The sequence below is a fragment of the Vulpes vulpes genome, chromosome 14, assembly GCF_048418805.1.
Source record: "Vulpes vulpes isolate BD-2025 chromosome 14, VulVul3, whole genome shotgun sequence".
In the NCBI taxonomy this organism is placed as follows: domain Eukaryota; kingdom Metazoa; phylum Chordata; class Mammalia; order Carnivora; family Canidae; genus Vulpes; species Vulpes vulpes.
In genome coordinates, this window is record NC_132793.1 from 63,152,323 (window position 1) to 63,175,985 (window position 23,663).

General features: G+C 35.3%; 1 protein-coding gene and 1 long non-coding RNA gene across 12 annotated transcripts in view; one reads left to right on the forward strand and one right to left on the reverse strand.

Annotated features, from left to right (window-relative positions):
* KIAA0825 (KIAA0825 ortholog) overlaps window positions 1-13,537 on the forward strand; it is a 388,584-nt gene extending 375,047 nt beyond the window's left edge. For all 10 annotated transcript variants that reach the window (XM_072736775.1, XM_072736778.1, XM_025992891.2 and 7 more), the window contains one exon: window positions 10,660-13,537. In XM_072736775.1, the coding sequence (XP_072592876.1) occupies window positions 10,660-10,777 (118 nt within the window). In that variant the 3' untranslated portion in view covers window positions 10,778-13,537. The remainder of the gene's footprint in view (window positions 1-10,659) is intronic.
* LOC140595435 (uncharacterized) overlaps window positions 1-23,663 on the reverse strand; it is an 87,312-nt gene that overhangs the window by 44,908 nt on the left and 18,741 nt on the right. The gene's annotated exons all lie outside the window — the stretch shown is intronic.

The window sequence follows — 23,663 nt, forward strand, 5'->3', positions numbered from 1 at the left end:
GACTATTTACAGTTGAGAGAAAAGCAAAACTTTTAAGGCATTAAAAATTACAACCTACAAGGAAATTTTAAATGATTCTATTTCAGAGAAGATAAAGCCAACCAATAAATCATTTCTAGATTTGCATGAAAAGAATAACATTGATTTGTCTATCTTCACTAAACGTATGCAAAAGGAGGTGACTAAAACTATATACATGTCTTAAAAGTTAGGTTGTAAAATATTAGACCAAAGTAGTTGTAGATTTGCATCACCTGGAAAACCTATCAGAAACAGTATAGGTCTCACCTATTCTAAATACAGTATTATAAGGACCTGTCTTCAAAGAAAAAGACCAACTCTCTAATCTTGTGGTTTATGTGGATAAAGAGAGCTACTTTAAAAAAAAAAAAAAAAGGTGCCATTTATATTTAAAGTGATAACATTCAAAGCTAATTTTCTGATTTATAATATATATCCCCCTAACCATTCATGAATCACAGCACTCATGAAGTTATTTTCAAATGTACGATAGGCTTATATCTGTCCCCTCCCTGACATTTGTCCTTTGGGACTAAGTGCTATTCAGAATCACCTTCCTACAGAAATATCTTTAAAGAAGAACATCAAATTTGACAGCTTCCAATTTTACCATAGAATTTGATAATGGCTTTATGCAAAAAAAAAAAAAAAATCAGGACACCTTCTGATGTTGCTATCTTTCCAATGAGTAAGAAAGGACAGGAATTATTCCTTAAGGCTACCTCAGATTGCTTCATAAGTCAAGGAAGAAATGCCTGAATTATGCCTTTCCCATAAACAATTGCTAAAATAAAGCCTAAGGAAATGGTCTCAGTGCCTTATATTTCCACTAACATTTCATACCTAAAGTGAAATATTCTACAAAACCTTTACAGGATTTTGAATGTGGATTTAGAATAGTTATTTACTCTAGCCCATATCATGAACTCTTGGTCTGAATAAGCTCTGAGGACAAAACCATATACAGCTCCTCTTCTACATTACCTAGCACAATGATTTGAAGTTAGCAGGCTCTCTATAAATGTCTGCTGGATGAATGGCAAATTAATTATATACATTAAAACGGTTCTTTCAAAACAACAACAAAAACCAGTTCTTTCTAGAATGTAGCTCATTATGACAGTTATCAAATAAATAAACCAAGGCAGATCTCTTAAAATAAGCTACATGTACTAAAGAAAGGCCCATAAGATAACTTAAAAAGTCCTTTAATTTCAGTCTTATAAGTAGTCTTATGTAGGGGCCCACTACAATTAGTTTCATATCACTACCCTTTATTAAGGCAGAATTTCACAGAGTTTTTGCTAATTTGGGCTGGTCTTCTATTTCTTCTCTCTCTATAGCACCATATCGTAAGAAATGGGATAGTCTGAGTTATAATAAATAAGATTGTATAGTCTTAAAAGAGTCCTTGGTCAAAACAGATTTAAGTTTGTTTAGTTCCTGTTATGTAGTCTCCTCATTTAAGAATTAAGAATAGTTATTCCTAATTATGTTAAGCAGAATGAAAAAGTGAGTGATTTATACTGGTGACTATCAGAGCTTTAATGGCCTGTATAATTTCTAAGAATTAACTATAATAACTTCATGGGAGCTAAAATGACAGAACTGCTTTAGTACAATTCTATGATAAGCTTTTGAGGAGCTTCTAAACTAATGAGAGAAGCAAAACAACCAGAGACGCAAATGAGACCAAGGAAATGATGTTTATATACTTCATTATACACAAAGTCAAAGTAAGGCTTATTGGGATCACACATGATGTAACATCACCAAAAATTAAGTGTTTAAATAGCTGATGGCCACATGGAATAAGAGAATTTATTCCATGTAGAACATGATGTAAATGAAGTAGTTTGCTAACCAAAGCTTGTTTTAAAACTTTTTACATTTTACATTAGTCAAAAACACTAGATACCAAATAGCATGAAGTTACCAAATGTTACCAAATAACCTGAATGTCTTGTTCATACTGCCATCACATTCTTTGAAAAGGATATGAAATGGGTAAATGAACGAACTTATAGGACTTTGTTGTCTTTCGGCATGATCATTTCAATGTAACACCTCAAGAATCAACTAGTGATGTAGAACGAAGAATTGAGGAGCCTAATTTTAAGGCTCAACGAGTCCTTATTTTTATCATTCATACAAATAACAATTTAACAACATTTACTTGAAATACCAACTACTATCCATTGTGATACTGTGGTGGTTAAAGGTAATTTTTTATTCAGTCTACCTAAGAGTAATAGAATATTTAAGCTTCTAATACATTTAAGTTAACAGATATTTTGTGAGTGCTTATATAAAGTATACAGAGCACTATGTTGTTATTTGAAATATATTGTTTAAAATAAAGTATTTGGAATAAACGATACAGATAATTAAAAGTCTTCCTCAAAGGACATCTGTCTTTGGCTCAGGTCATGATCCCAGGGTCCTGGGACCAAGTCCCACATTGGGCTCCCTGTTCAATGGGGAGTCTGCTTCTCTCCCTGCTCTTCCCCCCTGCTTGTGATCTCTCTCTCTCTCTCTCCCACCCTCTCTCTCAAAATAAAATGTTAAAAAAAAGTCTTCTTCAAAAGAATAGATAAAAAGATACATGTGAAAACCTTAAAAAACACAGTGTAATAAAATAACAGCTTAAAAAAGTAACAGAAGAGAGGTAAGAAAGCAATATGTAGTTAAGTGACCAAAATAGTACTCACATTAGACACTACAGGACTCAGAAGAACAATCATGTTGGTTTGGGTAGTAGGGAAGGATATCATGAAAAAGATAGGATGTGGACTGGGTCTGAAGAATGAGCAGGTTTGGGGTATATGGAAAGGCATTTTAGGTGAGTAGAACAGCAAAAGTAGACCCACGCACATGGGACACCATAAAGCAGAGGGAATAAAAAAAATCTTTTTCACCCTGAGGAGAGATAATGATAGGCAAACAGTACTACCACCAAGCTACAGCACTAAGACTTAAAACTCTCTTGGCAGGGCAGTCATTGTAGGTTTGGTGTTGCAGTGGTATGAGGCTTGAGTGATGAATATCTGGAGAATATTGTGCTGTTCAAGAAATAAAATCATAAGCACCTATGACTCTGCACACAACCCCAAGGTGTGGAGGGCATTTTTCCCATATCACTAAGCAATTCTCTGAAACCAAGAAAGGTGTCCTATAATTAATCAATTCTGAGACTCTACCTGGAGATGGCAGTAGATCTTACAGTTTAAGGACTCATTCCTTAAAACTGCCTTCTACGGCTCCATTTCAGATGTCAGTCAGTATGCAGGTTGTCACCCGTACTTAATCTTTCTGTTTTTTAAGATTTTTTATTTAAGAGAAAAGGAGATGTTGGCGAAGCAGAGGGAGACTGACAAGTAGACTCCAGTGCTGAGTGCAGAGCCAGACACAGGGCTCAGCCTCATGACTCTGAGATCATGTTCTGAGCCAAAATCAGGAGTTGGATGCTTCACCGACTGAGCCACCTAAGCACTCCTGTCACCTGTACTTCTGACTGAAAGTACTATAGTACGGAGGTTCCGCTGAACCCCTCTTTGGATTTCAGAATTTGCTAAAGCACCCCACAAAACTCAGAGAAATAGTTTACTTACTAGAGGAACATTTTATTATAAAAGGATATAACTCAGGAACAACCACATGTAAGAGATGCATGGGGGAAGGCATGAGGAAGAGCACAGAGCTGCCATACTCTCTCCCAGCATGTTACTCGCCCCAAATTTCCATATGTTCACCATTCCAAATTCTCTGAACCCTGTCCTTTTGGGTTTTTATGGAGGTTTCATTACATAGGCATGACTGACTAACCACTGGCCATTGGAACTAACCCCTCTTACCTCTCTGGAGGTTAAGAGGAGTAATGGATATTCCAACTGTCTAATCACATGGTTGGCTCCACTAGTAACCATTCCTCAAACAAGTGTTTTCCAAAAATCACTTCATTAACATAAAAAAAGGCACTTTAATAGTTCTCATCACAGCAAATTCCAAAAGTTTTAGGAGCTCTATATGAGAAACTGGGATGGAGACCAAATACATATTTCTTATTATAAATTACATTATCACAGCACCTGAACTGTGGACTGATGGCAAAGAGATGAATGTGAAAGTGACTGCAGAATAAATTATCCTTTAATGGTGACTATGTGGACAGGATGGGAGTGCAAGTACACAGTACTTTTTGAAGTCAGACCCTGCTTTGGAGTGTGACAGTAATGGTCAGTTTTAATAATTTTTTAAAGTATATTTAAAAAAATCTGAATTTTGAATATAATTGGAGTAGGAGTGAAAATGACCATCAAAAGATTGAATTTAGAGAGCTTGAAACAAAAACAAAGTTTAAAGGTACTGAAATACAGATGTGGAAAAAACAGCTGAATATGTGGGAGCAGATGTGGGGCTTTCCAAGGGAGAGGAGAAGACTTCTCTTCAGTGTAGAAGGTCTAGTATAAATGGCAGGGGGTGGAGGCGGGGGGAACATATTTATAGGACAATTGGAAGAAAAGAACAGAGACATCCTTTTCCTTCTGATTTCAAATATCTCCCTTTGAAGACATTTGCACTATGTTGTGCAGAAGAGAGAAGGACAAAACAGTTTGTTCAATGAGGAAAAAATTCAATATGACTTCATTTTTCACTCCTGAGCTACCAACTGGTAGGACAATTTGAAGTCATTAATTTGTCCAGATGGTTAGTGTTGTTTAACAGTACGATTAACTAATAAATAATTGTAAAGCACTTTGTAAATATAAAGTACTATATAAATGTTTAATAATAATATTAAGTTAGGAGGCTTTTTCAGATTTCATTTTTATTTCCAAGTATTTTGTTGGCGTTTCAGGAGAAATGCCAATAATATGATCGAATGCCATTATTATAGACTGTATTTGAAAAACACAACAAAGGGTTTACAGGAAAACAAAAACAGCGATGATCAGGCTAGGCTGAGCAGAGAGAACTAGCATGAAACATCTCCCTCATGAAAGATAGGAACAATATGATCACAGAAATGTGTAACTGAACACTGGGTAAAAACCATCGTAACACTAACTTCATTTTACCTATTTATCTGATAAAACAATGTAAAGGCACAGGGCTGAAGAGGAACATTGAGGCAAGAGCTCTGGGGAAGCCACTTGAAAGAAGTAGTCTCATAACATAAAACCAACATTTTATGAATCCATAGCTCACTATTTATAATAATACACTAATATATAAACCATTAGCATCCTCTTGTTTTGCATATGAGAAAACTGAGGCATGGAGAGATTCAGAAATTTGCCTAATGCCACACAGTTAGGAAAAGGCAGAGTCAGGATTCAGACCTACACAGTATGGATCCAGTACTACTGAGAGGAATTTAGGAAAGGTTTTAGTTCCCTGCTAAAATGGGACAGGAAATGCTGGCATGTCCTTTCCTCCTTTCTCCCCCGGACTCAAAACAAGGACAAGATATTGAAGCTGCAACAATTTTGGAACCATAAGGTAAAGGACAAAGGAACCACAGAGACATAAGCCCTGGTGTTATCAAGCTATGTAACCCATAATGGTAGTCACCTACCTCTGGATTTCTTGTGATGTGAGGAAAATACCCTCTATTTGTTTAAGACACCCTAATTAGGACTTTGGCTATATGCAACTTTAATCCATATGCCAAAATAAAAATAGTTATCACTCATTGAGTGTTTGCTATGAAGCATATAACTATTTAGGTATATTTAGTCCCATCATCCTGACTGCAACTCTTTGAAGCATGCACTGTTATCATTCTCATTTTATTGATAAGGAAACTGAGGCACAGTTTATCTGGCTTGCCCAAAGCCACACAGTTTGTAAGTGATTCAAATCCATCACCTGGCTTCTAAACTTCCACTCTCTAGCAACCAGTATTATAAACTGAAACACTAAAACCATTTCAATTAAAACCACAAATTAGATAGGGATGTTCCAACAGTATTTTGGAGATTCTAGAGCATGTTTTGGAGCAACAATGTTATTGACATTTTGGGAAGACAAACTCTTTAATGTTTGGGATTGCCATACATTAAAGATGTTTACCATCTCTCTTCCTTGGATCATGGAAGCACTCTCTAGACAATGTCAACCAAAAATGCTTTCCACATTTCCCCATAGGGAGACAGTGCCACCCCAGCAGAATCACTGCTCTAGAACAGTGTTTGACAAACATTCTCTGTTAAAGCCCAAATAGTAAGTATAAACTGTAAGAAAAAGAAGAAATCAATCCCATTTACAACTGCATCAAGAAGAGTAAAATGCCTAGGAATAAATTTAAACAAAGAAGTGAAAATACTGTATTCTGACATTGATGAAAGAAACTGAAGAGAACATAAATAAGTAGATATACCATGTTCACAGATTAGAATGAGTGATATTGTTAAAATGTCCATACTACCTAAAGCAATCTACAGATTCAGTGCAATCCCTATTAAAATACCAATGGCACTTTTCAAATAAGAATAAATAATCCCTAATATTTATATGTAACCGTAAAAGACCCCAGGTAGCCATAGCAATCTTGAGAATATCTGGAGGTACCATGCTCTTTAATTCAAACTAGACTACAAAGGTTTAGTAATCAAAACAATATGATACTGGGAAGAGAAAGACAGAGACAGAGACAAATCAATGCAAAAGAACAGACATCCCAGAAATTAACCCATGCTTATATGGTCAATCTATGACAAAGAAACAAGAATACACAGTGGGGAAAAGAAGATCTCTTCAATAATGGTGTTGGAAACCAGGAACAGCTACACGCAAAACAATGAAATTGGACCACTTTCTAACACCATATACAAAAATAAATCTAAAATGGATAAAAGACTTAAGTGTAAGATATAAAACCATAAAACTCCCAGAAGAATATGTAGGCAGTAAGCTTCCTGATATGTGTCTTAGCAGTATTTTTTTGATCAGTCTCCTCAGACAAGGATAGCAAAAGCAAAAATTTCAAAATGGCACTACTTGGGGCACCTAGCTGGCTCAGATGGAAGAGCATGTGACTTGATCTTGGGGTTATAGAGATTACCCTAATTTTAAAAAGAAAGCCTTAAAGAAAAAATGGCACTACATCAAACTAAAACCAAGAGAACAAGGAGGCAACCTACTGAATGGGAGAAGATACTTGAAAGCAATGTCTCCAATAGGAATTGATATTCAATATATTAAAGTACCCTCAAAACCCAGTAACAGAAAAGCAAACTCTGATTAAGAAATGAGTAGAGGATTGAATACACATTTTCCCAAACATATACAGATGACCAACAGGCACATGGAAATATACTCAACATCACTAATCATCAGGGAAATGCAATCAAAAGCACAATGAGATGTCATCTCACACCTGTCAAAATGGCAATTATCAAAAAGACCAGCAATAACAAATGTTGACAAGAATGTGGAAGAGAGAATCCTCTTGCAGTGTTGGTGGAAATGTAAACTGGTGAAGTCACTGTGATAAGCAGTATGGTGGAGGGTTCTTAAAAAGTTTGAAATAGAACTATATGATCCATAAATTCCACTTCTGGGTATTATCTGGGAAAAAACAAAAACACTAGCATTATTTACAGTAGCCAAGATATGGAAGGGAAGCAACCTAAGTGTCCAGAGATAGATCAAATGGATAAAGATGTGGTATACATACATACAGTGAAACATTACTCAGCCGTTAAAAAAAATGAATTCTTGCCATTTGCCACAACATAGATGTTACCTAGATGGTTTTATGGTAAATGAAATAAGTCAGAGAAAGACAAATATCATATGGTTTCACTTACATGTGGAACTTAAAAAGAAAAACAAATGAACAAAACTGAAACAGACTCATAGATACAGAAAACAAACATGGTTGCCAGAAGGGAGGCGGATGCAGGGACTGATGAAATAACTGAAAGAGATTAAGATATGATCTTCCAGTTATAAAATAAGCCATGGAAAAATTCAAGATGAATTTACAGTACAAGGTATATAGTTGACAATATTATAATAACAGTCTTGTATGGTGGTAGGTGGTAACTATAGACATCCTGGTGGTCATTTCGTAATGTATATAAATATGAAACCAATATGCTGTACTCCTGAAATTAATATGATGTCAATCTTCAAAAAAATCATAGATTTGAAATAAAACGTGCTTGAGGTAAATAAACATACATTTCAAATCCCTAATGTTTTATTCAATAATGTAAAATTATTAGAGAAAATGTAGTTTTAATATTATTTTTATACCTTTGTCAAAATTTCTTATATGAGTTGATTTCTTCTTATTAAGCACAAAGCAAATATAAGAAGGCTGTGGTAAATAAATTAGGTTGCCTAATATCATTAATTACTAACAGCTCAATTATACTGTGTGAGGTTCTACAATTCTCATGAAGCTTCAAAATCCTTATCTTGAATTCTATTATGTATACAATACATTTAAATTACATTAATTATACAGATATTTAAATGAGGCAGAGATCGTGCTTTCAATTTTCACAAGGAGACAATGATCAAAATATTTATATGCATATTACATATTTTGTTCTGTTGACATTCATAAAATAATTCATTTACTTAGTACAATATTAGCAGCTTTCCATGGAATAAAAAAGGTAAACTTAATTTTTCATGTTTGTATTTCATGTATCTATATTAATTTTGGAGAGTTTTTTAAAATATATAGTTCAATTTAGGCAACATTTTTCTGGAAATAAAGTATTCAACCTACTTTTAACATTAATTAATGATATGTGTAAATGGTTTTAAACATATTGGTTGTTGCATTTTAAGTACATACTATAGAGCCTGACTCCCTGATGTCACTCTAATGATACCTGGACTAGTGACATTTTAACATTGTGTACCTCAATTTACTTCTCTGTAGAATGGGAATAACAACATTTTCTAGTACAGGTTTAAAGAGTGATACGTCAACTTTTTAAAACAATGCCTAAGACATATTACTATATAAGTATTTTCTGTTATTAATATTTTCCTGCTTGGAAGGAATTCAATCAAGATGCAAATGAATGATGCCCAAGTTCACCTATATAAATAGGTAATGACAGTTTTTAATCTTTAAAATTCCATGAAAACAGTAGAAGGTAACCTTATGGACTAAATTTTAAATTTAAAAATACTTTCCAAAGGAGAAGGGCTCATCACCTGATTGAGCAGTGTAGTGATCAAAAATCTCTTTATCCTTAAAGTTGTTATTAAAACCTATATGACTAATGACCTAACTCTGACCATATGAGAACATATAGAGAAATTAAGACAACCATAAATAACGGTTTTTAGATTCAGCCAGGGTTGGGGCTAGGAAATGAGAATCCTAGGCAGACAATGATGAAGAAATGTAAATTAAACCGAAGTCTAATCTCTCAGATAATACCCTCTTATTCTCCACTCTTCCTTCCTCTTTCTTTATATAAACCACCTGCCATGGCAGGTGCATAGCAGCTCAATACTCCCAAGAAAACCTGTGTGTGGGAACAAGGATCCTAATAGTAGTTTCCTACGTAAAATGCGATGCTTCTCTCTGCTTTCTTTTCAGTGAAGAAAACCAGAAAGATCCTACTACAAACTCCATATACTTTCTTCATGTATGATAGACTCTTATCCAGGAGTTCTGACTGTAATAAAATAGTGGGCTTCTGGAAACATTCAGTGAACAGCTCCTTGCTAGTTGTTAGAAATCCTAACCCCTTATAACTGAGGGTCTTTTAGGATATATATTTTTAGTATTGAAACATTGCATTTAATATCCTTTAGTAACAGTATATGATGGTGAATGTCTTTGAGGTTGTAGAATTAGGAGTGAAGAAGAGAAAAAATATATGTAGATGATTCAGTGTTTGATTGCTTGGTCAAGTGTGCCTTGGCCAGGCCTGAGGAAGTGGCAGATATGAGAGAGGACAGAGAAGGAAGAGTTAACCATACTTGGGTTACTGTGCTCTTTAAAGATTATATTCATAAACACTTCCATATTCTAACACTTTGTTGAATATCTCCCTATCACCCAAAATTAGGGTATTTAATCTCTCTTTTTTAGCCAATTCCCTATGGAATTTTGCTAGCAATTTGCTACTTTTCTTGGGTCATTTTAACTTGATTACTTCAAATGTGATTTTATTTCTAGGAATAGACTGACCTGCATTTAAGGTATATTCAGTTTAGTTTGATACTCTTCTTGCTGCTCTAGTCTTCCTGGCAAATCTCTCTGCAACTTAAAGTCACTGATAAGCTAATCAGTGAGGAAGAATACTATGCAAAATATACACTTACTAATTGTTAATTCTAGGTTTTATTTATATGCATGTATATCCATCCTAGTAAGGCATATACGTTTTTAAAATTAGCACATTTAAAACAATACTTTAAAACTTTAATCTGGAGTGGAACTGGTTTGACTCCACTTTCCCATTTTTCTGGCTCATTCTGCAGGAGCAGTGCCAGTGCAATTTGGTGCCCGAGAGGGAGTCAGTAAAAGAATAAACAAGGAGAAACAGATGCCTCAGTAAACCAATGACTACAAATATTCAAGCCTTGAATAACTAAGTGTTGACTATAGTTTGGAAGTTGCAAAAATACTAAGATGTGATTTTTTTCTTTTAGATGGGAAATGAGAAAGGATGAAACACTAGAAGAGGAAGAAAAAGCAATGCTGGAACATTTAAAGCAATTTTGCACCATCCAGAACTCTTCTGCCTCAGATAACACAGAGGAACCATAATCTGCAGAAAACAGCAACAGCTTTATTTTAGGAAATAATCACATGTAATAGAGTAGGATTTTTACTACAGTCGGAATGAACCTCAGATGTGCTGTGAAGCATGAAACCAATAACTGAGTAACTCTGAAATGAAAAGGAATACACCACATAAGGAATAAAGTGCTACATATTTTTTACTTTAAAAATAATTTCAAATGTTTTTCTTTCCTCAGTTGTTCTCTTTATATGATATAACTGCTGCCATCTCGTGTTCCCTTTGAATTATTTTTTTTTCTTCTTAGTCTTGAAGTATCTATGACAACAGACAAAATGTTTGGAAATCTTTTCCCTAAGGATTTTTAAATACAGCATTTGGATGTTAAGTTGAATGGAGTAACATAGCCCCTTGAGGGTCATCTTGAAAATTTCAATTTAATTTTATAGCTGTAGCCCAAGTTCAGGTGTTAGTCACTTTTAAAACCCACAAATGTACCAACCTCCTTTCCCAAAGCCTCTTCCTCATGCAGTTTATCTTAATCATAACCACAAAAACATTTTCCTGAAGAGTAAATTTAGTTCTCTCTCTCCCTATAGTGATTTTTCAAGCATCACATTCAAACCTTCAGTCATATGCTTTCACATCCTACACCCAATGTCTCCTTATTCAGGCAACTGCTTGTCATCCTCTTGGTTCAAGCCAAATGCTTACCATTTTTCCCAGTCAGAAAGCATCTTTCTTCCAAAATAACATTCAAAACTCATTCCAACAATCCTGTAGTTTCTGTTACTTCTCTTATTTCTATTACATTCACACACACAACACACACACGCACAGAAAATGGAATGTGTTCTAGTGCCCTCTATGTCAAGTATTATTTACTATATCCTTACTATTAGTGCATGGTATTAGATTATAAAGACCTCAAAGGGCTTATAATATGAAGTCTCCCTTTTTAAAGGATTCCATACTCTCCCCAAACACCTGCTACAGAGTTATTCATGTAGTGGGCAATTAATAAACACAATTGTTTGAATGACTGTCATTAAAAGAAGACAAAAAAGACAATTCAACTGTTTAGCAACCTTATGCGATATCTGGGAGAAGCCTTATCTATTTTAGACCATATGATATTGAACATCATGTTTCTGATATACTCAGATTGTCCATGTTCCCACATTCTGTGATTTTTATAAAATATGTGTAGGCTACATAATTTCCAAAGGAAAGTACTTATGCATTTTTCAAAAAGTAAAAGCTTAGAGTGCAGAGGAGGCCACCTTAGAAAATCTCTTGCATTATTTCCTACATAAAAACATATAAATGGCCATGTAGCTAGCTGCCTACCGAGTAACACATTTTATTTCTAAAAAATGTATTTTTGTTGGTTAGTATAATCATGAACCAAGCGTTTTGAGACATGTTTGAAATAATTTCTAAAAATTCTATACAGACTGGGGTGCCTGAGTGGCACAGTGGGTTAAAGTGTCTGATTCTTGGTTTCAGCTCAGGTCTTGATCTCAGGGTTGTGAGATCAAGCTCTGCCTCTGGCTCCACACTCAATGCAGAGTCTGCTTGAGATTTTCTTCCTCTCCTTGCCCTCTGCCCCTCACCCCACTCATACTTGCTCTCTCCCTAAAATAAATTATATAAAAATTCTATACAGGCCATTTTAAAATGGTAAGTTTTTATGAGAAATGAACTTACCTATAAACAGTTACTATGATAATCAATTTAAGACAACATGACTTTCTTACTTCAGCTTTGTGATGGTCTGCATAAAACTGTATACTATATTTTATTAGAATGGACACTAAAATAGAAAGTCAAAATAAGAATAAACTGAGCCAATAAACTAAATGATCTTATAAAGAGATTTCATATTTGGGTTCTTTGTCTTCCAATAGATCTAAAGATCATCTTTTTAACACTTTTAATTGAATCTAAACATTTTTATAGTAATCCTGAAAAGTGGCTGACTTATTTCCTCTAGAAAAAAATACCTCTATGGCTCCATTTGAAAGGAAATTAGAATACTAAGGGGAGAATGAGATAGCTGGAAGAAAAGTGAAAAACAGAAAAGCTTGTGGATGAATTTTCTTCTTCTTTTTTTTTGAGAGAGATAGACAGTGAGTGAGTGGTAGGGTGGTGCAGAGGAATCTCAAGCAGGCTCTATGCCCAGCACAAGCTCCTGGAGCTTGAAATGGGGCTCACACATGACCCTGAGATCATGACCTGAGCTAAAATCAAGAATCAGTCACTTAACCAACTGAGCCACCCAGGTGCTCCCAGATGAATTCTCTTCTATATTTCCTTAGTGAAATTATTGCAGCTGTAAGTGGAATAAAATTTATAACTGGATATATTAAATGATAAGACAGTGATTTATCAGATCATTTTGACTTTATACTTAACAAGTTTCTTAAAGTATAATAAGAATGGTATTTCAAAATGATTATTCTTCCTCATGTTTATTTTGCATTTGTGTAAGTTAACAATGGGAATAAAGCCTAATACTTTATAAGTCCCAATATGCTTATTACAAAAATATTATCTTCCTTCTGTGCTCTGTTTAACTCTATTTTTATGTAATTATAAAGATGTATCTCTTTTATTATTGGTTTATCAGTTACTATGTGAAACAGTATGAACTAATTTTTAATAAAATTTAGATGATAATGTAGATTTCAGATATTTTACATTTTTGTTATCTCTACCAAATACTCTTTATAGAATTATCTAGCAAGAAATATGAAAAATAAATAACTTATTTTATTTACTAATATGTGCTTACTCAAAGTATTCTATTATTCCATTTCATATATTTCTGAGTCACAGAGCTTCAGGTTGTTTGTAGTTAGCATTTCTCATTATAAAAAATCTTTAAGAATTTTTTTTTTACTTTTCATTATGCTTGAAATATTTCATAATTAAAAATATTTTAAAAGTAGAGGCACTTGGGTGGCTCAGTAGTTGGACATCTGCCTGTGGCTCAGGTCATGATCCTGGGGTCCTGGGATCGAGTCCCACATGAGTCTCCCTGTAGGGAGCATGCTTCTCCCTCTACCTATGTCTCTACTTCTCTGTATCTCTCACGAATAAATAAATAAAACCTTTAAAAAGCTATATTCAGACTTCAACAGGAAAAAAATCTTGTTACATGCTACAACATGGATGAACTTTGAAGACATTATGCTAAATGAATAAGACAATCAGAAAACGACAAGCCATATATGGTTCCCCTTACATGGGGTAGCTAAACTAGTCAAATTCATAGAGACAGAAAGTAGAATGGCAGTTACTTGGGGCCAGGGAAAAGAGTTGTATAATAAGTACAGAGTTTCAGTTTTACAAGATAGAAAAGTTCTGGATCTCTGTTTTACAACATGGTGAATATACTTAACACTACTGAACTATACACTTAAAAAAGGTTAAGATGTAGATTTTATGTTACATGCTTTTTACCACACACACACACACACACACACAAACTTCTGTATGTAGAAATTCCACTGCAAAATATTCTTAACAAGATGCCTAAAAGCTCTTAAATTTTAATAGGGAACTATGAGACCAGTATACTCAGCAGCAGCTATTATTCCACACAATGACAAAGACTATCTGCTGTACCTTTGAGAAATGTTTTCAACAGTACCATCAATAAGGCCGTAAACTCAGTTTCTCTAGAATTTAAATAATTCAGAACTTTATAGAACACTTTTCCTTTCAAAATATAATTATTTGCACAATTAAAGATCTGTACTAGTTACCTATGCACAAAATTACTGACAGAATTTAGCAGCTTAAAAAAATACACATTATTTCAGTCTCTGTATGTCAAGTATTTGGGCATGGTTTAGGACATTACACAGCTACATTGAAAATATCAGCCAGAGCTGTAGTCTCATCAGAGGCTCAACTGGGGAAGGATTCACTTCAAAGTGCACATGGTTGTAGACAACATTCATTACCCTGCAGGCTATCAGACTCATGACCTCAGTTACTTGCCATGTGCATCTTCCCAAAATGGCCTCTTGCTTCCTCAAAGTCAGCAAGGGACAAAGAATTTACTTGCAAGGTCAATGTTACAACTGTATGTAAGGTAATCACACACACCATACACATTACATCACCCTTTAAGAAATTCTAATGGTCAAAAGCAAATCACTCATCTAGCCCGTGCTCAGGAGAAGGGATCACGGAATGGTATGAACACAAGGAGGTGAGGCTGATGGGAACCACTCTGGAGTCTATCCACCAACATTGGGATTTAGGCGCTGAAATATCCTTTATGAGGATAACTATATTGAGAAGTGGAAGGAGCACTGGACTCAGTATAAAGAGCCAGCACTTAATTTTTATTGCCATTTTATCAAGCAGCTACAGTAAACCAGGCTGTATGCCAGAGACTCTATAAAAAATAGCCAATTAAATCCTTCTAAGCCCCTACTGAGATTTGTATTGAGAGCCCTGTTTTAGATAATAAGAAAAGGAATTATGGAAATGTGAAGAAACTGACCCAGATCTTAAATAAAGATGCACAGTGAGGTTCTAGTTCAAGATGGCAATATGGAAAGATCTTGACTTCCTCTCATGGACACACTGAAACTAAAGCTCTACACGTGGAACAATTCCCTCTGTAAAAAAAAAAACCCTAAATACTAGCGAAGCAACAGCTATACATAAGACAACTGAAAAAAAAAAAAACACCACATCAAAGCAGGTAGGAAAGATTGAAACACATGCTCACCATAAAAACCTACCCCTCGCTTGACAATCCACAATCAGGAGGGAATAAAAACCCACAGCCTTTCTCTAAAGAGTGAATGGTTTCAATGCCAAGTGGAGCATTTCAACTTTAAGACCTTCTAACTAAGAAGTGTGCCCCCAAAACATGTAGCTTTGAAACCCAACGCATCGTGTGTGTAAAAAGCATGTAACATAAGATCTATCTACATATATACACACACACAAGACATACCTGTCTACAGTGATCTGAGAAATGAGTCTTAAAGGACTCATACACTCAAGACTTACCTGCCTCACATCCAGGCTCAGAAGCAGCTAATCATGCCCAAACTTTATGTGAATGAATCTCATTTGCTAATTTAAAAGCACCATAATGAATTTCATTCCTGAGTTTTTTCAAAAGCTAGGCTTTTCCCCATCACCGAAGTGGGCAGCATCATTACACCCTAGTTTGCTGCTCTCTAACCTGTAGGCTTTATCTTTTTTTTTTCTTTCCAGTGGGCACCACCTTTAGAAGCCCTTAACCTTACTCTCACCAGTGGGTACCATCTGCACATTCTCCCTTTGCTGGATTCAAGAGTGCCATTATCTCCCAGAGGGGAACTGTTACACCTGTTTTGTACCCCACTTTTTATGAATGCCAACCAGGGGATGCTCTTTCTTTGCGTGATGGTGGAGTCAGGGGCCAGGCTGTGTTCCTGGATCTTATGGGACTGACAATCGAAGAGACCATTCTTGGCAGATTACCACCTCCAGAGCACTACACAGAGAGCAGATAACCATCTCCCCACCTCCACCAACAACACATACCAACCTTTCTGAAGAGGCGGCCTAACTGCTTGTTTGGAGCTTGGGGCTAAGAGGCTGGCTTTTGCTTTGGCACACATCTAAGGTTCATGGAGAAGCTCTCAGGGAATGGAGGACAGTAAATGAAATCTTTGTGCTCTCTGCTTCACTCCAGCTAATTGTTATTTCCCAGAAAGAAGCTTATGTCCCTGTCTGGCACCACAGTTTTTGTGGCTGCCATCAGGATTCACCTCTGTATCACCTGACTCTGGTAGTCAGTGGGGCTTGGGCTGTGGTCATGGTTCCCATAGGAAAACAGCAATGGAGAAGGAGTTCTTAAACAGCTTCCACTCCCAAAACATAGAAAAGGGAAAAGGGGCCAGGAGCTCATTCTTTTATGAAAAAGGCTTATTAGTTTATCACCTGAGGGGCAGGCTTCTAATTCAAAATATATCTCAGGGCTATCTGTAATCTTTTCCAGAGACCTTGAAAGGTGGACACTATCTTCTTACCGTCCATCTACTATGCACCAGAGCACCAGTATCTCCTGGAATACTGATCTAATGAAGTGATTTTACTTCCAGTGCTCTGGTCTTTTCTGCCCCATGACTGCCTGGCTCTGGTGGCCAGAGGAAGCTTATGTCCTTGGGTCTCATAGGACTGTAACAATCAGAGAGACAATTCTTGGCAAGCTAGCAGCCTAAGGGCACAGCAGAGACAGAAGCCTAAAACATATTTCCAGAATTTCTGTGAAAGAGGCCTTTTGTTTGTCCTAGAGTTTCAGTCTGAAGGGCAGGCTTCTGGTCTGGCACATCTAAACTATGGAGATGCTCACAGGTAGCACAGGCCAGGAGACACTCTCCTCAGCCTTGCTATAGCTTGCCAGTATCTCCCAGAAAGGAGCTTATACACTCATCTGGAGCCCTAATTTTTGAAGCTTCTACCCAGAGAAACTGTTCTAGATACCCTGGCTCTGGTAGCAACTCAAGCTTATATTTGCTAACTTTAAAACTTGCTGCTTGAGGGACTAGCTTCCCATCAGCCAGAGACGAATCAACAAAGAAACATCAACCTTGAATATCACATTAGGCCAGATGGACTTAATGGATATATACGCATTCCATCCAACAACAGGGTACACAATCTTCTCAAATGCACATGGAACACTCTCCAGGAAAGATGAAAGATTAAGTCATAAGAAAAGTCTTAATAAATTAAATAATACTGAAGTCACAACAAGCATCTTTTCTGATCACATGGTATAAGACTAGAAACCAATTACAAGAAGAAACTAGAAAATTTACGAATATGTGGTAAACAACATGCTACTGAACAACCAATGAATCAAAGAAATCAAGAGAAATAAAAAACCACATTGAGACAAATGAAAATGAAGATTCAAGATACCAAAACTTATGGGATTTAGCAAAAGAAGTTCTAAGAGGGAAGTTCATAGTGATAAATGCCTATTTCAAGGTCAAGAAAAATCTCATATAAGCACGCTAACTTTACACATCAAGGAACTAGAAAAAGAAACACAAACAAAATCTAAAATTAGTAGAAAGAAGGAAATAATAAAAACCAGAAAAAAAATAAAACAGAAACTAAAGAGTCAATGGAAAAGATGAATGAAACTAAGATCTGATTCTTTGAAAGGATAAAGAAAATTAATAAAACTTTAGCCTAAGAAAAAGAGAGGTCTCAATAAATATACTACAAATTAAAGAGACTTTATAACAGATAAAACAGAAATACAAATGACCTTAAGAGATTACCAAGAAAAATTACACATCAACAGATTTGGCAGTCTAGGAAAAATATGTATAAATTCCTTAAAAACAAAAAACAAAACAAGAACAACAAAAACTACTAAGACTGACTCATGAAGAAATAGACCAATTATGAAAAGACCAATTATTGGTAAGGTGATGAATGCAGTAATCAAAAACTTTCTGATAACCAAAAGTCCAGGACCAGACAGACTCACTGCTAAATAACATCAAACATCCAAAGAAGAATTCATACCAATCCTTCTCAAACTCTTCCAAAAAAAGAAGAGGGAACGCTTTCAAACTCATTTTACAAGGCCATCATTACCCTGATACCATAACCTGAGAAGGATTCCACAAAAATATTATAGTCTAAATTCTCTTATGAGTATAATAGCAAAAATCTTCAATAAGATATTAGCAAATTAAGTTCAACAAGGGTTGAGTTATTCCAGGGATACAAGGAAGGTTGGACATCTGCAAATTAATCAACATAATATACCACATTAACAAAATGAAAGATAAAAATTAAGATCATCTCAATAGTTACAGAAAAAGCATTTGACTGAATTCATCATCCATTTGTGATAAAAACTGGGTACAGTGGGAATGTACCTCAACATAACAAAGACCAGATATGACAAGTCTACCACTTACATACTCGAGATCAGGAACAAGACAATGATGCATACTCCCACCACTTTTATTCAACATAGTATTGGAAGTCCTAACCACAACTATTAGGCAAGGAAAGAAAAAAAGCCATCCAAATTAGAAAGGAAGTAAAATTATCACTATTTGCAGATGATGTAATGTTATATAAAGAAAATCCTAAAGACTATACCAAGAAAGTTTCTGAACTAATCAACAAATTAATAAAGCTGCAGGATATAAAATCAATAAGCAAAAATGTGTTGCATTTCTATACATTAATAATGAACTATAAGAGAAATAAAGAAATCCCTTTACAATGCCCTCAAAAAGAATAAAATACCTAGAAATAAATTAATCCCCAAAAGTACAAGATCTGTGCATTCAGAACTATAAGCCATCAATAAAATAAATTGAAAAAGACACAAATGGAGAGATATTTTATGCAAATGGATTAAAATAGTTAACACTGTTAAAATGTCCATAATTCCCCAATCTATAGAATCAATGTAATTCCTATAAAAGTACTAATGATATTTTTCGCAAAAATAGCATGAACAATCCTACAATTTGAACAAAACCATAAAAGACTCTTTGAATATCAAAAGCAATCTTGAAAAAGAACACAAAGCTGGAGTTTTATTTCCTGATTTCAACTTCTATTACAAACTATAGTTATCAAAACAGTATGGCACTGGTATTAGAAGAGGCACAAAGAACAATGGAACGGACTAGAGGCCAGAAATAAACCCATACTTATATGGTTAATTAGTTCATAACAAAGAAGCCAACAACATACAATGGAAAATGAACAGTCTCTTCAATAGTGTTGGTAAAAGTGAGCAGTCACATGCAAGAGTAAAACTGGAGCCTTATCTTATACCATAAACAAAAATCAACCCAAACGATAAAACTTCTTTCTTTTCTTCTCCTCTCCTCTCCTTTCTTCCTTCCTTATTGGCAGGAGGGGCAGAGGAATAGGGAGAGAGAGAATTTTAAGCAGGTTCCATGCCCAGTGCAGAGTCCAACAGAGGGCTCAATCTCACAACCCTGAGATCATGACTTGAGCCAAAATCAAAAGTTGGACGTCAACCAATGAGTTACCCAGGTACCCTCCAAATCATAAAACTTCTAATAGAAAAATAAAACTGGTCAGTTCCTTGATATGTCTTTGCAATAATTTTTTGAATTTGGCACCAAAAGCAAAGGCAAAAAAAGTAAAAATAAATAAGACTACATGAAACTAAAAATCTACACAGCAAAGGAAACCATCAAAAGGAAAAGGCAAACTATTGAATGGGAGATAATATTTGCATCTTATATATCTGATGAGAAGTTAATATCCAAAATACTTTAAAATTCATACAACTCAATAACAAAAAAATTCTGATTGAGATGAACAGAAAATCTGAATAGTTTTCCAAAGAAATACAGATCACCAAGAGGTACATGAAAAGATGCTCAACATCAGTAATCAGGAAAATGCAAATTGAAATCACAATGAGATATTACATCATACCTGCTAGAATGCTTACTATCAAGAAAAAAAGGACAAAACATAACTAGTGTTGGTAAGGATGTGGAGCATGCTTATCTACTGTTGATGGGAATGCAGCTACTATGGAAAACAGTATGGAAGTTTGTCAAGTGATTAAAAATAGAAATAGCATAAGATCTAGCAAGCCACTTTAGGACATTTGTCTGAAGAAAATGAAAGCACTAACAACAACAACAACATAGAAGCCCCCTTTCACTCCAGCATTATTTATAATAGTCAAGACATCAAAACAATCTTAAGTGTCTAGTGATAGATTAATGGATTGAAAGATTAATAGATTAATGGATAAAGAAAATGTACACACACACACACAAACATGAATAGTATTCAGCCATAAAAACGAGTGAAATCTTGTCGTTTGTGACAAAACTGATGATCTTTTCTCAGAGAAAAAGAAATACTGTATGATCTCATTTTTTGTGTGTGTGTGGACTCTAAAACAAACAAACAAACAAAACACAAGCTCCTAGATAGAGAAGACAGATTAGTGACTGCAGACATGGGACTGGACAAGGGTAAAATTAGACAAAAGGCATACAATTTAAGTTATAAAATAAGACAGAGTTGTAATACGCAGCACGACTATATTTAAATATATTGTATTTCATATTTGAAAGATGCTGAGAGTGAATCTTAAAAATTCTTATCACAAGAAAAAAGTCTTTTTAATTGTGCATAGTGAAGGATGTTAACTAGACTTTTTGTGGTAATAATCTCACAGTATATACAAATATCAAATAATTATGTTGTGTACCTGAAACTGATATGCTGTTGTATTTGAATTATATGTCAATTTAAAAAAAGAGATGCACAGCAAAGTCCAGGCTATAATGCTTCACCTCTAACCCAACCACATAGTATTAATAAGTGGAATATAACAAATAAAAACTCAGAATATTGAAGCTGGGATCAAAAGTAAAATTCACACACCAGAAATAAAAAGAGACTACAGCTGTCCCAAACTGCACACTTCGGATTGACTTCCAGCATAATAGCTTGAGAAACTTCACTGACCCAATCCCCTAAAGAAGAGTTTAAAAACAAAAATTAAAAAATATATTCAAGGGCTCTGGAAATGGCCCTTATGCAAACAGCAAGTAAAAAAGTATCTACCCCAGAAAAAAATCTACAAAAATTTGGTCAGAAAGGCTAGAGTATGTGGTATCTGAACCAAGACCACTCCCTCTCTAATTGCTTCCAATGAGGCAAAGACTCCATTTCAAAAGGTTGCAGCAAAGAACACAGAGTTCCCTCTCCCCAACCCCTCCAATCTGAGGGCAGCCCTCAACTATCTGGTCCTGAGGCTAAGTCCCTGGCAATTACAGTCAAGAAGTGAGGGCTCTCTTCTGTTCAGGGAAAGTCTGTCTTAGGTGTGGCACCCAGATCATCTTTTATCTGCTCATGAAACAGTGGTTCCACTATGAAAAGAAAATTTTTGTGATGTCAAATTTACTAATCTTTTATTTTATGGTTCATATTTTTTGTAACTTAAGAAATATTTTCCCATCCCAAAGACATGAAGTTACTATATTCCCCAAATGCTTTACTGTTTTTACCATTTGTATTTAGGTGTATGAACCATTTTGAACTTTTTATATAGGTAAGAGGTCAAGGTCTTCTTTTTGTGTCTTTAAGGATATAAGTACTTTATTTCAACAAATTTTCCCATGCTTAAAATTTGCAATCTTTTGTTGATACTGTTTGCTATGAATAGGACTGGGCTGATGTTATTTAATATCTTAAAGAGTTACTTTTTAAGAACTGTAATGAACCTTGAAATGTATTGTTGAAAACATTCCATCAATAGTTTTTCAGTCCCGGGATTGGTGTTGTAAGAACACAGACTGAAGGGACCTCATAAGTAGAGGCAAATGGCAGTGTTGCTGGACCATAGTAAGGAATATTAGGACAATGACAAAAAGAGGGTGGGCGGAATACAGACCACACAGACCAACCTATACCTATGTGTACTCTATTGCAGGATTCTCAGGAACCAGACAAATAGAAGGTCACTTTAATGGATTACAATAAGAACCCAAAGGATGGTTGAGGACAGAGGCTCCGTCGTACCTACATTACTTAAATTTCTCCTACATTAAATACTATCTTGAGAAGGGAGAGTAGAAAGGGGGCAAATGTCAGATGATGGACAGTTTAGTCATTAGATCGAGTAAACATCCACAAAAAAATAATTTTAAACTAGAAAAGAAGACTAGCTTTAACTGGCAAAATTAAGGGTTAACAACAACAACAAAAAAACCGAAAACTACCCTAACAGAAACAAGAGCTACAAAACAAGATGAGATCAGCTACAGAAAATAATGTTACTGCACATATGAATTGTGTTGTGCTGTATGTTGTATTTGGCTCTAAGGTGGTTAAGTATGATTATAGCTAAGAGTTACACAAGTTCAAGATGTTTCACCTTAGGCAACAAAATCTACAAGCTGAATTGGCTACCTTTAAACCAAACAGAAAAAATAAAAATAAAAAAAAGTAAACCAAATAGAAAAGAAAAGGAAGAAGGAAGAAGGTTTTTTTGTGTGTAGGTATTTCATGTTGTGCCAAGAAAGTCTTAAAAATAACAGGAATGGAATTGGTGGGTCACTGCAGTTGCATTGCTCCCTGGTGGACACTACGGTCCTAGGACTAGAGAAGGGAGAGGCAAAATTTGCTTGGCATTCCCCAACTAGAGAGCTTTTGTAGAGGACATTGACAATAGCCTTCAAACTTCCACAGAGTACTGCTTTCTTCAACAAACTCTTACTCTAGAAAGTACAATTTTTAAAGCAGATGTAAAGGTTAAGAAAGGTATTTAGATAGTATATATCCATTTTATTAGAAAATTCCTAAAGCAATAGCATGCAACTTTCAATCACTGAAGGAAGCTTTGGTTTCAAGATGGCTGCCTGAGCAGAAACAAGTACCTTGGGCTTGGATATATTTGGATTCTTTTGTCCAGGCTAACATGCTCAGAATGGTTCCTCATAGAAACTGAGCAATATGTTTGGGAAATGTCTTCCTGGAAATAACGTGGATGTTAAAGCCTAAAGCAGAGACTGCTAATTGTACTTACAACATCCATTCTCCTTTTGTTTTATAAAGCACACACTCACCTCAAATCAAGATCATAGTTTCCAAGGAAGAATTAAGATGGTGGAGTAGTGTGGGAACCTTGGGCTTGCTCCTCCCTTGAAGACAGCTACATCAGCATCAGAAATTCATCTGAGGATTAAGATAGCAATCTATACAATTAGAGGGACAGAACAAGGTAGCTGCAAGGTTTGGAGACCTGAACTAGAGGAGAGAAAAGCCGCAGTTGCATGCAGCGGGTAGGAGCCCTTTTTGCAGAGAAGACGGGTTGGGAGGACATGGAGAGAGATCAATGTGTTGGGA